Source organism: Benincasa hispida, chromosome 10, assembly GCF_027475165.1.
Source record: "Benincasa hispida cultivar pf3 chromosome 10, pf3_genome.v1.1, whole genome shotgun sequence".
NCBI classification, from domain to species: Eukaryota; Viridiplantae; Streptophyta; class Magnoliopsida; order Cucurbitales; family Cucurbitaceae; genus Benincasa; species Benincasa hispida.
In genome coordinates, this window is record NC_143487.1 from 20,544,509 (window position 1) to 20,561,321 (window position 16,813).

Sequence of the window (16,813 nt, forward strand, 5' to 3'; positions counted from 1 at the left end):
AAACGTCAATAACATCTTTATTGATTATATAATATGTTTAACATTACAAACTGCGAGTTTTAGGACATACAAACCAACAAAAAGTTAGTTTCACCACAAGTTATCACATTTTAATGAGCTAGAAAGAGTTACCCATCTAAAAAATTCACTATTTTATTATTGATTTCTACGTTCGTAAAGTTGTTGAAAATGAAGGTTAGATTACAAGTTTGGTACAACTATAACTTTCATGTTTGTATCTAATAAATTTTTGAATTCTCAATTTTGTGATTAATACATTTATGATATATTCCATGAGTTTAAAAATTGTAAATCTATTATTAAACATGGAATTGATGGTTATATTTAATAAGATATTAAACTTCTAAATTTGTTTCAAATAGTTTACACACGAAACTAAAAGCTCAAAAATTTATTAAACATAAAAGACCAAAAATTTGAAGGCACAAAATTAAAATACTTTCTAATTTTAAATGTGTATCGTTATAAAAATAAATATCATATTATCGACCAATAATTTAGAGGCTCAAACCTTATCAAATAATTATGGCAATGGGTCTTCTTTTCAAAATAAATTTTAAAATAAATAAATAAATTAGAAAAAAACAAAAAACAACTATGGCATGACTCTACGTGGCGGCTGGGCCTTGCGATCGCTCAGTTTGAGAGCATATTCCTCTCACGGTTCCACAGTCGGCCCCACTCGCCACAAACCCATTTGACCATTTGACGTTCCAATTTCCAGCTGTTTTTCTTTCTATTTATTTTTAAAAATATTTTTTTTTTATAGATTAAATTAGTAATACATGTATTTTAAATTTATTAATTTAAATTTTTTAAAAAGATTTTTTTGTTATTATTAGCCGTTTTCTCTAAAACTTGAATACATATTCACCATTGTATTTTTTGTATTAAAAGTATTGTTTAATAAATTTTAGTAAAAATTAGTTCGAAAAAGACTCAATTTAAGATTTATCGAAAGTATATTAACAGAAAGTAAAATAAATAAAATTAGATACAATTCAAAATATAGGGATCAAAATAATATTTTAACTTAAAATAATCCATAATATTCTAAATAGTGTTTCATTTTTTATTTTTTTGAAGAAAAAATATTTTTAGTGTTTGAATTTTCGGGTTTGATTTTCATTCACTTTTACCTTTGAATTTAAACTTTAGTCTATTTGCTCCATAAATTTTAAATGTTGCATTTTTATTTTTGATTTTTCACAAATGCTCTCTTTTAGTCTTTTATTTTAATTTTTTAATAGTTTCTTTTAGTACATCAGTTCTGTGAATGATAAATTGAATGAACATTCAATTTTAATGGAGGGGTTTGTCAATTACCATTAAATTGCGTTTTTTTAGACATTATTGAACTAAGCTTATCTTGACAAATGTATCATTAATATAATTAATTTAGAATAATTATTATTCATTCTTTTTCTTAATTTATTTAAATAGTGACATGGCCAAAGTGATAAAAAAAAAAATTCAACTGAAAGGGAGGGTAGAATAAGGTTAGTGAGAGAAGGAGATAACATTAAAAGAGAGAGAGCGAATTTCTTATAATCATCCTAAATAATAATAGTTAATTAAAAATGCCACATCTTCACTATTGAAAAGCAAGCATGATGGGACTAAAAATGTTGAACTTAAAAAAGTGTAGAATTTTGAATAGGATTCAATGGAAACTAATTATACTTGAAACTCATAAATAAAAATGTAAAATTTTAATTTTATAGATCAAATGAAAATTAAATGTAGATTTTAAATTTTATAGATCAAATGAAAAATGTACTAAAAATAGAGGGATTAAAGAGGTAAAATTTCCTATTTTTAATAATTCAACGATTATAAAATACAAGATTAGATGATAATATAAAATGTTTTAACTAATTGAATTGAGTTTAAAATAATTATTTAAATAGTTTTTAATTGGTCTTATATTTAAATCTCTTAAAATTTATTCTTGACGTTGAATTACGTCGTCCTAAAAAAAGTTGGCTAGATTTTCTCAACAAAAAGTTTATACGGTTAATTTTGTGTTTATTTATTTTATTTTATTTTTTAATTAACAAGCGAAAAATATGAAATCTTATCCATTCATCGGATAAGTCCAGCCTCATCGATAAAATAAAATTTTGTCAATCACGTGTTTAGGTGTCAGGTGGCATATGCTCACTTTTGTTAGTTAGAGAACGGTTGACGTACGATAAAAGTAGTCAGTTGAGTTTAATTTAGTTGGTAATTATTATTCGGAGAGTTAAATTATATGAAGAGTTACATTATCTGTATTTGATGTGCTGAGTTGAGTAAAGTATATGGTGCTGTTTTTTAAATGAAATTGACTTTTTTTTTTTTTTTTGCTATTGTTAATTTTAATTTTCAACTATATATATATTTTTCTAACTTTTCTAAGATTAAAAAAAAAAAAAAAACTTCTAATTCTTTTCCATTCTCATAACACAAAATTTTGAATTCAATTTTTTATACACTCAAATCGAAGTGATTATTCCATTCAAAAAACCAACTTAATCATTAATTACCATAAAAATTAAAAAGAACTGAAAGGATTAGTGCTATCAAATGAAACTATTGACATTGTTTTAGATATAAGGGATGACACTTAAATGTTAATCTTAAAAAAACCAAAATCTTACAATTTAAATCATAAAACCAACCATTACATAGCCTTTATTTGACCAATTTGTGGAATACGGATTTACCTTTTTCTAAAAGGTGAAATGATTTAGTAATATTGATGTCCATTTTTTCTACTATTATGTTGTATCAGTGTACTAACTTTAAAAAAAAAAAAAAAAAAAAAAAAACCTTTAGCCAAAATTTTAAACTTCACTATTTCATTAGAACTATATACTATTTGAAAACATAAAAGGATAGGTTATTTAAAACATATCGTTGAACTTTTGTTTAGTGAAACAATAATAGGACGTCGTATGTAATAGTTTGTAGATCTAAGAAAAAATAAAATAGAAGAAGAAAATTTAGATCTAAAAGAACAACCATAGAAATAAAATAAAAAAAGAGAATAGAGGAGTTGAGAAAGAAAAGAGAAAACAAAATCTATATGAGCCAAATAGAGAAAAAAAAATAGAAAATGAAAAAGATGATTTGACGGCAAAAGAAGAAAGAAGATGAGAGAATGGGGGGATAAATATGAAGAGAGCATGAGAGAGAGAAACGAGAAAGTAATTGAAGAACTTGGAAGAGTAATGAAAAACGCGTGGAAAAACAGGTGAGAGTGAGAGTGATAAAATGGTGGGTAATTAAACCCACCGTTTTTATTTTTATTAGTGGTCGTCGAAGTTGGGCACACGAATGTAGTAGGCAGAGTATGTCGTCGAAATTGCTTGTGCAAAAGTAGTCGTTGGAGTTAGTCGCTAGAGTTTTCGTCGGAGGTGGTTGGTGGAGCCCGAAGTTATTCGTCAAAGTTGGTCGTGCAAATGTGGAAGTCAGAGTTTTTTTTTTTTTTTTTTTACCAAGGTGGTTGTCGGAATTTGTTGCCAGAGTGTCATCGAAGGTGGTTGTTGAAACTCGGAGTTGGCCATCCGAATGTGGTCAATGCTTCATCTGAGTATGCCGCCGGAGTGTGGTAGCGGTAATCGCCAATGGAGACCGATAGGTGGAACCATTAAAAACATTGGAGGGAGAAAGAATTGGAGAGAGTTGGGGTGAGTTGGTAAAATAACCAACTCAACCCCACCAACATTTAAAGTAGGTCAAACATTGAGTTGGTAAAAAATACCAACTCAACCCAACTCTCCTTACTTATCAAACACCCCTTAATGGTATAAATAAAACAACAAATTAATGACACATTTGCTTTTTTTTTTTCTTTCCTTTTTTAGACAATAATTTATGTCTAATTAGCTATAAAACAACAATTTTTTAAGGAAAAATAAAACAATCATTTTAAGGAGTGACACATCACAAATGAGTATAAGTCGACTAAAAATTAAGCCTATTTTCTTGTAATTTCATATAATGATTGGTATAAATAGTTGAATTTTTAATCAAATTAAAAAAATAAAAACAAATTTTTAAAAATCACTTATTTTTAGTTTTAAAAAATTTGACTTGATTTTTTAAACCATCGATAAAATTTAGATAACAAAAGAAAATCAAAATTAACTATAAACTTGTTCGGTTGTTTTAATTTTAACCTTAATTTTTTAGTTTAACCGAGTAGCATCTCAAATTTATGTAAATATTGTAATCTTTAACCTAATGCTTTCAATTTTGAACTCTCTAACAAATGAACTTCAAATATTGTTAAAAAAAAATTATCGGTGGAGAAAACAACATTAGAACTATCTTTTTCTTTTGAAATTTATGATTATTGGGTAAAGTTATTCAAGGGCAATTACCTTGGTTAAACTTATTTTTGTGAAGTTTTCTATTTTTTTTTTTCCTTTTTAGGTAGGGGATGAATTAATAAAAATTGAGAGATTAAGAATATAATCCTTATTTAAGTCGAAGATTTAAAGCAATGAAATTGAAAGTTTAGAATTCAAATTTATACAATAAAGAAAGAATTTTGTTAAATTGATCCAATCAAAAAGGAAAATCTGAATTATTCAATAAAATCTTCCTTGTTACTCTTCATTTTATTCTATTCTTTAAATTTACTCAATCAATAAACGAAGCCAAATGCCAAATTAGGCCTTGGGCATTCAAATACATATTTTTTCAAAAAAAGAATAAAATACATATAGATTTCTTAAACCTTAACGAAATTTTCTTTTGAAACCATGACTATCAAATTGGAAGCATGTCCAATCCATTATTCCTAAGTATTAAGTTTCTAATTTAAGTTTAAACTTTACTTTTTAATTTTCCTTTGTTAAATGAAATAATTATCATCCATTATTGATGTCAGATCGACTAATTCTAATATTCCCTTGTGTAAGCCTTCTAGATTATATATATGCCGTCGACTTTTAAAACGTTTCATTTAACCTTTAATTTTTAAAATTATTTAAATAAATACTATAAGATAGTTTTTTTAATTAAAATATGGATGCAATTAAAGTCACATTATGTGTAAGAATTGAAAGATGCGACAAATTCACTGCAAATTTTAAGCTGTGAATGATGTTGAAATTAATATTAATAACCATAAAATTATCTGAAAAGTTCAATATTTTTTTGAGTTGATATGAAACTTAATAAGTTTCGGAAAATATCTTATCCCCTAGAGGTCGTAGAGAGTTTAGAATTCTAACTTTTAAAATGTCTATGTTGACAAAAATATGGAGATCTAAATTTTATAGAAATTTTGATGAATATTTCTGAAAAGATACTATAACAAAAAAATTCAAAAAATAAATTTAAATTAATAAATTAAAAATTTATAATTATTAAGTAAGTTAACATGTTTATATATTAGTGATATTTTGTTGCTTAATTATTATATTTCATCAATTTTTTTACAAAATATTAAAAATATCGATTCATCTCTCATGTCGATATCAAACCTATTAGAACGTAGAAATATCGATGAAAATATCGACATGTTGATAAAAAATTAATATTATAGAAACATATTAATCTTTTATATATTTGAAATTAAGTTGTAAATGATGTATGATATGTGTTTTAATTTTTGAACATAAGTTGTCACATCAATTAAGAAATCTCTCGAAAGATATAATATTTTTCAACACAAAGAATAAAACAAAAAAAAAAATCAAAGGATAATCGAAACCCACCCTAATGAAATACTTTTTCATTTATCTCAAATATTACATGCTTAAAAAGTGAATTAAAAAAAAAAAGGAGTCACAGTCAAATCTCATACTCACAAGTCACAAGTCACATGCCATACTTTTTTTTTTCTTTTTTCTTGTGAAGAAAGAAAAATACCAAAAAAATAAAAATAAAAATAAAAGCAGTTTATAGGTTTACCGAAATATGGAGTAGGGATGTTCCGATGACCCGACAATAGGAACAAGTCAGACTATTCTATCTAAATTAGAAGGATTGAATTGGGATAATTTTATTTTTGGATTGGGTTGGGTCAAATTTTTTGTATTTTTCTTGGGTTGAGTTGGGTATAGTGTTGAATAAAAGAAATTGGATTGACCCGATCCAACCTGAATTTACATATATATTGATAAAAGATATATAAATTTCTTTTAGAATTGATGCATTGGTGAATTCTTTATGTTTTTCTTTTAAGAAGGTTTGTTTTTGTATAAAATTTGTAATAAATATTATAGATATTTAGTATGTAAGAATTTATTTCATGAGATTTTAGTCATTTGATATATGTTGTAGATAAATTTAAGCATTAAAAATTAAGAAGAAAAATATAATGATGATCTGACAATCCAAATTCAACTCAATTCAATGGAGTTGGGTTGGATTCGAGACCATATTTAAATCATTTGGATTGTCAACTTGACACTGCATTTTCCGATTGGTTAAAAAAATAACTAAATCTAACCTATGTATACCCCAAGTTTTTATTTCAATGAACATATTTATAAAATAGTGATGCTCATGGATATTTCCAAAAAAAAATGAAATATTTTATATGTTTTATAAAAGTGAACCTGTTTATTTTTTATAAAAATTGATCTCTATGACTAGATAGTTAGAATACAATTTTCTATAATTTCAAATGATAAAATTTAGTCTTTATAGTTCATATATAAGTTATATATTTTGATAAATACTTCTTAAATAATTCCAAATTATTTATAATAGTTTTATCAAAAATATAAAGATTATATTAAATTTTAGAAATTAAATTTTAACTTTTCTAAACTATTGAGATTAAATTTATAATTGAACTTTATTTATATTATATTTGTACTAATCATAGTGAAAAATTTAATTGAAATCTTGAAATTTTGGTAGATGGAAATTTCGATCAGCCCCTTTTAAACGTAATTTTGAGGAAATTTTTATTTTTTTAGAACTAACTACGTTAGTTCAGTTTAAGTTTTCTTAGTTTTATGTTCTGATTACACACAATTATATAGTTCAAATGTCAATAGATAGTTTCACATGTCAATATCATTTTCAAGATGATTTTTTTTTAATCAACGTCCTATTTTTTCTAGTTTTCAACTTTTCTCAAATTTCATCTTTATTTTCAGTCCAAAACTTTAATTTTTCAAGAAATTGAATTTGAAAACTAAAACCACAAAAAAAACAACCTAAACTTATTTTTAACCTCATTCAAATATTTCTATCAAATTTTTACATAATTTCACCTCAAAACTAAATTGATTTGGGTTTTGTTTCGTTTATCATCCAAAATTTTCATTTTCGATCATTTCACCTAAAAAATATTCAAAAACTTTAATTTTTTTCTTTTTTTTCTTTTTTTAATTATGCTTTCGCATTGACATGTAGTTATTTACACATACAATCACAATATACATTTAAATGTTGTCTTATTTTAATGAAATAATAAATAAAAGGAGTCAATTGTAGTCTAATTAATCTACATCTAAAATTTTATTAACTAACTATTATAATTTCCATCAAATTTCTCAAAAATTTCATCGACGTCGATATTTTCATAAAATTTGGGCTTCAATAGTTTGATCAACATCGATATTTCAAACTTGACACTAGTATAATATTAAATTTCTGTCTCCACGTCGATATTTCCATCGATATTTCTACGTTTCCATGGGTTCAATACCGACATGAGAGGTGAATCGATATTTCAATTATATCATAGAAAAATCCATACAACATAATAATTAAGTAATAAAATATCACTCATGTAAATATAATATAAATAATATAAATATTAATTTATTTAAAAATCATAAAATATTTATTTACGAATTTAAATTTATTTTTTTTGATTTTTTTGCTTTTATAATTTTTTCAAATTTATTTATCAACTTTCATCAATATTTTGATCTAAATTTTTATAAAATTAAGATATCAATATTTTTATCAAGATTGGACATTTTAAAGGTTAAAGATAGTGATATTTTATTTAATATTTTAAGAATATCGACTTGTCGACCAAAATTGAATACCACGAATGGAAGCAAGAAAAAGAAAAGCTGGAAAGGCACAGAGGACATCGAATATCCGTCTTGATCCCAAAGCCTTTCTCCTTCCTTCTTTATCTCTTCCCTATAAAGCCGCACTTTGTGCAGTCTCAGTTTGTTTCCTTGATCATCATCATCATCATCATCATCTTCATCGTCGTCATCATCTTCTTCTTCTTCTTCTTCTTCTTCTTCTTCTTCAGCTGTAATGAAATTCGAAGAGCAGAACCTGAAGCATCAGTCTGAACAGATATGCAGGACTATTGAGGTTGATACAATTGATCACCATCGCAGTATTTCGTCGTCGGTCGTAATGGAAGCTTCCGAAGACTGCGACAGGGATGGTGACGGCCTCTATATTCCTCCTCTCAACTTTTCCATGGTCGATAATGGCATTTTTCGCTCCGGCTTCCCTGACTCTGCTAACTTCTCCTTCCTCCAAACCCTAGGTCTCCGTTCCATTATGTATGTATGTTCTTTCGTTTGGATACTACTCATCCGAGTACTTTCATTTCCTGTGTTTTTGTGATTCAGTATCTATGTTTTGATTTTCTTTATACCTGAATTTTGCATCGACTTATGGATGCAGATGTTTATGTCCGGAGCCCTATCCGGAACACAACATGGAGTTCCTCAAGTCGAACGGGATTAGATTGTTTCAATTTGGAATCGAAAGCTATAAGGTGCGTTCTCGTTCATTTTTGGATTCTCCTTTATTTCTTAGAACTGTTGATGTTTTGATTTAAACTCTGTCTTTAGTTAACAACTCAACGCTAATAATTTGATTTCTATATTTGGATTAGGAAATTACTGCATTAAATGTAGATGCTCATCCTTTACATTATAGCACGTTTTTTAAATTATGTGAAACGTTACCAGAGAACGCATGCGCAATTCGGTATGGAGTTGTTTGTCACATAAATCGGTTTTCTTTTATAATAATGAAGTTTGAAGGTTAAACAAGTTTATAAGCTTCAAAGAGGGCGGAAGTACTATAAGATGTCTTGGGAGTTGTACGCTCTTTAAATTGATATTTGTTTTGAACTTTTGAATGATCTTGATATTATGCTCTAGTCCTCGTATTGCTGTTATGAAGAATATATGTTTGAAGGATGATAAGTTATGGCGTGTATCAGTGCAAATTTTGGCTAATAATTCTGTTTGCTATTCACACTGCAAAGTTGTTACAAGTATGTATACTACCAGTGAAAACTTGATCATTGATGTGGTTATAATTGGGGCAATTGTGCTCATCAAAGAATTGATACAAAATCAGATCGACAAAAGTATTTTAAAAAATCAATTCAAATCGCTTAAAAGAAGTGCAAATTCATTAGAAAGAATTTCTAATTCGCTTCTGTCCCTTATAAGTTGAGATGCAATCAGGAGAAATGCTTTGTGCTTGAAATATTGGAGCATCATTTCAGTTTTTGCCCTCTGCATCTACAGACTAACGTTTAACTTTAGTCTAATCAACACTAGACCATGCATACAGCTTGATGGAGATTGATCTTTGGAATTTGAAAATATTGATTATTTAGCCTGTTTGGTAACCATTTTGTTTTTTGTTTTTTGTTTTGAAAAGTAAGCATATTTTTCTCTCATTTTCTTACGCTGATTTGCATCTTCTTGAATTCTTAGTCAAATTCCAAAAACAAAAACAAATTTTTGAAAACTATTTTTTTTTTTTAGTTTTCAAACTTTGACTTAGTTTTTGAAAACATTGATAAAAAGTAGATTACAAAGTAAGAAATTTAGAGGTAGAAGGGATGTTTATAGGTTTAATTTTCAAAACTAAAAACCAAAAACTAAGGCTCCGTTTGGTAACCATTTCATTTTTTGTTTTTGGTTTGTGAAAATTAAGCCTATTTCCTTTCATTTTCTTGTCATGCTCTGTATCAATCTTAAGTAGGAGAGTTGTATTCTTAGCCAAATCTAAAAAACAGAAACAAGTTTTTAAAAACTTTTTTTTTTTAATTTTCAAATTTTGACTTTGTTTTTGCAAATATGGGTAAAATGTAGATATTAAAGCAAGAGATTTAGAGATGGAAGACATACTTATAGACTTAATTTTCAAAAACCAAAAACAAAAAACGAAATGGTTACCAAACGAAGCCTAAATGTTTCCTAAAAGGGTCTTAATAAATATTTCACGGGTTATCTTTTGAGGATTTAAGTTTTCTGATGAATGCCCACAAGCACAAATCTATCATTGAGCTGCTAGACAGTAAATTGTGATTTGAAACAGAAAACAGATTTTCTCAGCCAATGAGAGAGACCTGATTTGATCTACCAGTGTTACTAACTGTATCATGTGATCTCAGGCTCAATAAAACTAGATTACAAGTTTAGGAGATTTGAGAGGGTTTTGGTTATCATTTTCCGCTTCTCTGTTGATTCAAATATTTACTTCATTGGATCCTTGTAAGCCATAACTTCATTATTCTGTCAGTGAACATCATTTTCATCCTTTTTATGAGGCCTCAGGGCTCCAATTTTTATCAAATGCTCAAGGTTTATACCTCAGTTATATGGATGCTTGATTTATGGTAATGTGGCATTCGACTTCCTGATCTTTTATGCTCCACTTTAACTGGTACTATGATGCTATGATTTTGCTCTAGTTGAAATGAGAATACGAGTTACATATCTCTAACTATGCTAGATTGCACAGTAAAGCTATACTGTCTTTGAGTTGGTCTACTGTTTTTTACATTGATATCATATTTGTGTATTCAGGAGCCTTTCGTGAACATCCCAGATGATATGATTCGTGAAGCACTGAAAGTTGTCCTTGGTACTGCTGAATATCATCTTTAACCGATTGACTAGATTAACTTTCTGTAAACATTATTGTTTCGTAATTAGGTTAAATTTTTCTCAATACAGACGATAGGAATCATCCAGTTCTCATACATTGCAAAAGAGGAAAGGTAGTAATCGTGTTTTCCCGCTTATGCTTCCTTCCCATGAATCCAACTTCACTACTCCCTTAACTAGAAATTCTTCTCTCTCTCTATCCAGCATCGGACTGGTTGTCTTGTTGGATGCCTGAGAAAAGTGCAGAGGTGGTGCCTCACTTCTGTGTTTGATGAGTACCAGAGGTTTGCAGCTGCAAAAGCAAGAATTTCAGACCAGAGGTTTATGGAGTTGTTCGATATCTCTGGCTTGAAGCATCTTCCCATGTCATTCTCATGCTCAAAGAGGTGAAAAATAATTATACTGAAAGGTTTTTTGTTTGTGGCAGATCTTGTGCCGAGTTAAATGGAAAAGACAGGACTCCTGAAATCCTTCTAAGTAATTTAGAGACTTTCCTTTTCTTTCTCCTTTATTTTCTTCGTTAGGGATAATGATGAATGTTTTGTACACCTCAAGGTATTATACATACCCTTACTCTTACACCTGCCCCAAACTCTTTTTCTAAATCACTCTGATTTACAAGATTTCTTTGGTGGACCTAATTAGACTAGAGCAGTAGAAAAACTCAAACACCGTACAGTTCATAGTTATAATGTTGGTTGAAGCAAAAAAGAATAAAAAAGACAAGGCAGCTAGACAGAGGCATGGGCCTTTTCTTCGGTGGATATCAATACAATTTTCATGTAAAAGAACCATAATGTAACTGGTGTAAGTAATGTTGATTTATTTGGACCAATAAAATGGCATTAACAATTTTCAGCTGTATGATCATCTCTGTCTGAAAGCTCGAAGGTCAGTGGAAAAAGCAAGGCGACCACTGAATCAAAGGTAGTTTATACATCCCATCAACCAATAATGCATAATTTATCATTTAAATATCTTATGGAACTCTTATAGGATTCATTCAGTGCACTGGAAACTGTGCTTCCTTATATGAAATGATTGTCGACATTATGAATTTCAGTTTTAACTCTTGATAAAAATGATTGGAGTGGCACATAGTAGGTGGTGGTGGACTTATACCTTTATGGCTTAATTTAGGACCATATAGAGGGAATGAGCAGGAATTCCATTCCCTTATTGACTGGTCTCTTCACTTTTGAGGTTGGTGCTGTTAATGATCACGGGCAATGATTGCATAGCATCTCTATTCTGCCTTTTTTGCCAACATAATAATGGTTACTGTTTTCTGATTGCTCGTCTTTTGTCCTTAAAATCCAGCTTATGTGCTGTAAACTTCACTGGAGTTCTTCCTCAGTGAGGCTGGCTGGTGCTTAAAAAGGAAAGGGTTTTGTTTTGGATGTTTCTGTTGATGTGTATAATTTATTTAATAAAAAATTTAAGCTGATAGATGAACGTGAATAAAAAAACTTCCTACATATATAGTCTAAATAAATAGGTCTAATTACACAATTGACAAAATTCAATTGAATCAATAATTGACAAGAAATTTCAATGAGAAAAAACAAGGTATATTTGTCAAAGTGAGCTTGGTTCGGTTGGTATTAGCATGCCCTCAGTCTCTAGAGGTTGGAGGTTTAATCTTCACCCCTGCAATTATTGTATTAAAAAAGTGTTCTTTGATATAATTAGCATTATATTTTGAATTTTCTAGAAATAATTTAAGGTATATTTGTTAAGTGCATGAACAAAACTTTGTATAATATATCATCTTATATATCGAATAATATATACTATGTTTAAGGTATATTTGTTATGTGCATGAACAAAACTTTGAATAATATATCATCTTATATATCGAATAATATATACGATGATTATTTATATTTTTTGGTATATTTGTAAACAAAAAAAAAAAAAAGGTAAACTATGATATATGCGATGTATATTTACATTTTTCAGTATATTACAAGTATATTCGATATACATTCGAGATCTCAATAGAGAGGTGATTGGTTTTCAATTAAGGATAAGGAAGAAAATGAACAAAATTTTCTAGAAAGAAGGAAATATTAATTTGAAATATCTCGCATTAAATGAATATCAATTGAGACTAGTGAAAATATATTGATGGGAGATCATGTAATTAATGATATTTTTTAAAAAAATATTTTTATAATGAATAATAAATTAAAAATGATGTACATTTTTATTTTAAAATATTAAGAATTTAAAAGATTGAGAATCTATTAAAATGTTCAAAATATCTAAAAATGTTGTTGAAATCTTATTATGAAATATTACTAAACTTTAAGACATTTGTGAAATATTAGTTATATAGCAAGCTAAATTCTTAAATCATTCAAAATTGAATAATACATCATCTAATGATTCTCACTAAAAGAGTCCAGAATTAGGGTATGTTTGCTGAGCAATCTAAAGCATAAACTTAAAATAGTGGACTCCATAAAAATAAATTTGTATTTTATATTTTTTTAGATATATGTTATACATTTAAAAATGGTTTAAAATGTGTACGATTATAATATATTTATAAATTATAAAATTAATTATAGATATCCATTAAATAATTAGTTGAATATATAGTATTCTCAATTAATTTATGAATATGTTTTACGTTAAAATTTCTGTATCAATCTCAGATAATTGTATAATATATTTTATTATACATACGGTAATTTAACAAAAATGAATAGTTTATAGCTTCAAATACTATATTTATTGGAAATTTTACGTTTAATATAAATCTGTATTTTCAAATTTAAATTTTATGTTTTCATAATTCGTACTATTCGATCCTCATATCTAATCTCAGTTTTTAAAACCTCTGTGTAAACTTAATTGGCTTCATTTACTTGCTTGCAATTACTCCTTATTCTTCGTTTCTTAAATGATTAATTTAACGAAAATGAAAAATTCACTCTTTAAGTTCAAACAGGGTGGGGAGGCGAATGAAATGACATGATGGGCCTTTTTTAACATTGAAAATGAAAATAATTACAAAAAAGAGGTAAGTCGTATTTTTTTAATCACTTTTTATTCATTATCATACTATTAATTTATCTTTTTAACAAACAAAAAAGTATTCACTTTTGTAATCTTTTATACCTCTACAACGAGTTAGGCTTCTTTCATAGGTTTACGAATTAGGCTTCTTTCATAGATTTTGTAGTTGATGGAATTATAAATACAGTGTAATTGTTAAAGTTTAAATGAAAATAGAATTATGAATACAGTGTTATTGTAAATAAACGATATCCCTTCTTGATTTTTTTTTCTTCGAATTATATTTGAATTTATATTTTATTATCAAATTAGATTTTATATGACTACTTATCGAATTAATAACCATAAACAAAAACTTCTTGATTTTTCTTCCCAATTTATATTCGAATTTATCCTCTATTATCAAATTTGATTTTATCTAACTAACTTTCTATTTGTTTAAATGTTTGTTACAAATTCAGTTATATCTAAATATTTTTTCATTAGTTTATACATATTATTATCAAATTAATTTGATTTTTTCCTTCATATTTTTCATGTTTTCAATTTTTCATATAGAAACATGTAAAAATAACTTATTGTACTTAAAAAGAAACATATAAATAAGAATTTAATCTTTAAATGTTTGAAACATGTGCATATATATACACATATATATGTATTGTTCAGTTTATTAATAATAATAATTATTATTATAATAATATCATTATAATTATCATTATCCTTATAATTATTATTAAAATAAGATTAAAGAAATCCTAAATCACACATTCTTCATCTTCTTCACTAGCTTTTGACGACTACCCTCGTCAGATCGCCAACCTTTTTGCGCTCACACACTTTTGTTTCTACTTTGAACATTGTTTTTAACCACGACGTTCTGGGATTGATAGTGTTTAAGGTTGACTTTCAAGATCCTATGAGGAAAATGACCACATGGAATGAAGATGATGAAACTCCACACAACTCGTTTAGTGTCAAACGCAATCATATTTCCAATAGTCACATCGTCTTGAAGTTGCAATTTCTTCAAATATTCACATATCAACAACCTGGTATAATCAATTTTGCTATTTTTCACCTTCAAGAAAGTCCATTGTTGTGGACATCCATAAGTTTCTAATGACTCCCACCGCCTGGTCATCATCTTCCGTATACACGCATACTATAGGCAGCCAGAAGCGTTAAAGATCATATTGGGTGATTTTTAATTTGATCTTTAATTTTTGCTTTTAGAATATTTAGATATTGTATATTTATGGTTCTAGAATGTTTGAATAGAGTGTATTTATGGTATTCGTTGTTTTTGAAGCAATGTATCTTTGTATTCTCGTTTTTACTTAATTTTGTTGTTTTATAATAGTTTTATCATTTACTAATTAGTATCTCTATTATATAAATTTATTTTCCTATTTTGATAATTTTGAACCCTTTTTGCCATTTTTCCAAATGAAACTTTAAAATTTGCTATTTCTATTGTCAATCCTAAACATTTTCTATATTTTGTTGGGTTGGGTTAGGTCGTGGGTTGGATAAAAATGAATTTGGGTTGACCCAACCTAACACGAATTTTGTTTATATATATGTTTCTTTGTTTAAACTTTGATTAATTTGTAAATTTTTAATATTTTTCTTTTCAAATTGTTATGATATTTGTCTTTGTTTAAAGTTTGCAATCAATATCATAGATATTTGGAATTTTAGCATTTAAATTTTATGAGATTTTAGTTATTAATCATGTGTTGTATACAAATTTACATATTTTTAATTAAGGGAAAAAAACAAGTTATAACCCAACAACTCACCTGAATTTCAAGGGTTGGATTGGGTTGGGTTGCATACTTTATTAGGGTGTTTTGGATTGCCAACTCAACTAACCCGAAAATTCGGTAGGTCCAAAAAAACACCTTCAACCCAATCCAACCCAAGTACACCCCGAAATTAAACTTTTAAATCTGATAATTCAGATAATATTTAATGATTATTTTGTATTTTACTTCTATTTTTTTAAAAAAAAAAAATTAAAACTTGTAAAATCTAATTTCACTTATGATTTCTTTGTTTTTGTAATTTATTTTGTAGAAGCTTTTTAAAAAACGGGTCAAGTTTTGAAAACTAAAAAAAGAATAGTTTTTAAGAATTAATTTTTAAAATTTGGTTAATAACTCAAATATTTGATTAATAAATACGAAAACAATGGTAAAGAAGGTAAACAAACAAGCATGATTTTAAAAAAAATAAAAAAAATAAAAAAAATAAAAAAAAAACCCCATTTGGTAATTATTTTATTTTTAGTTTCTAGTTTTTAAATTAAGCACATTTTGTCTCAATTTCTTACAATGATATGAATTTTTCTTTAAGTATAACGTTGAATTTTTAACCAAATTCAAAAAACAAAAAAAAAAATTTAAAAGCTATTTTTTTTTAGTTTTCAAAATTTGGATGGGTTTTTTTAAACTATTGGTGAAAACTAGATAACAAAAGAAGAAATTTATAAGTGAAAATAGTATCTATGAATTTTTTTAAAAAAAATAAAAATAAAAATCAAATAATTACTAAACGAGACTTAAATGATTGCGAAAAGAAGCTTAATTTAACTACTAATTAATAAGATCCATAAATATGAATTGAGTCGAAGAGTTGAGTGGATATGAAAATTAGTTTGTTTGATTGTGGAATATAATATGATAATGCCTCAATTGAAATCTTTAAATGTACACGTGTCTTTGTCCCACTACACTTTACCTTTCAATTTTCTTCACACGCATATACCTTAGTAACATCGACATGACTTTTAATTAAGCCTAATATCTACGTTTCTAAAATATATATATATATATTATAATACACTCATATTTTTTTTCTTTTTTTACAAATAAAAAAAATCAAAATCAAAAGAAGAAAAGAAAAATAAATAT

At 27.0% G+C, this 16,813-nt stretch overlaps 1 protein-coding gene across 1 annotated transcript; it reads left to right on the top strand.

The window, feature by feature from the left end:
- The first annotated feature begins 8,000 nt into the window (after nt 1-8,000).
- Nucleotides 8,001-11,732, top strand: LOC120088402 (inositol diphosphatase DSP4-like). The gene is made up of 5 exons (XM_039045670.2): nt 8,001-8,513; nt 8,638-8,731; nt 10,788-10,845; nt 10,938-10,981; nt 11,073-11,732. The coding sequence occupies exons 1-5, from the start codon at nt 8,257-8,259 to the stop codon at nt 11,256-11,258; spliced, it is 639 nt and encodes a 212-aa protein (XP_038901598.1). The 5' UTR covers nt 8,001-8,256; the 3' UTR covers nt 11,259-11,732.
- Nucleotides 11,733-16,813: the final 5,081 nt, after the last annotated feature.

Bases quoted from the DNA above. Each gene is read 5' to 3' on its own strand.
- LOC120088402 (XM_039045670.2), top strand. From the start codon at position 8,257: ATGAAATTCGAAGAGCAGAACCTGAAGCATCAGTCTGAACAGATATGC. The intron at 8,514-8,637 runs GTATGTATGTTC...TTATGGATGCAG, and splicing joins CTAGGTCTCCGTTCCATTAT to ATGTTTATGTCCGGAGCCCT. The intron at 10,982-11,072 runs GTAGTAATCGTG...CTCTCTATCCAG, and splicing joins TACATTGCAAAAGAGGAAAG to CATCGGACTGGTTGTCTTGT.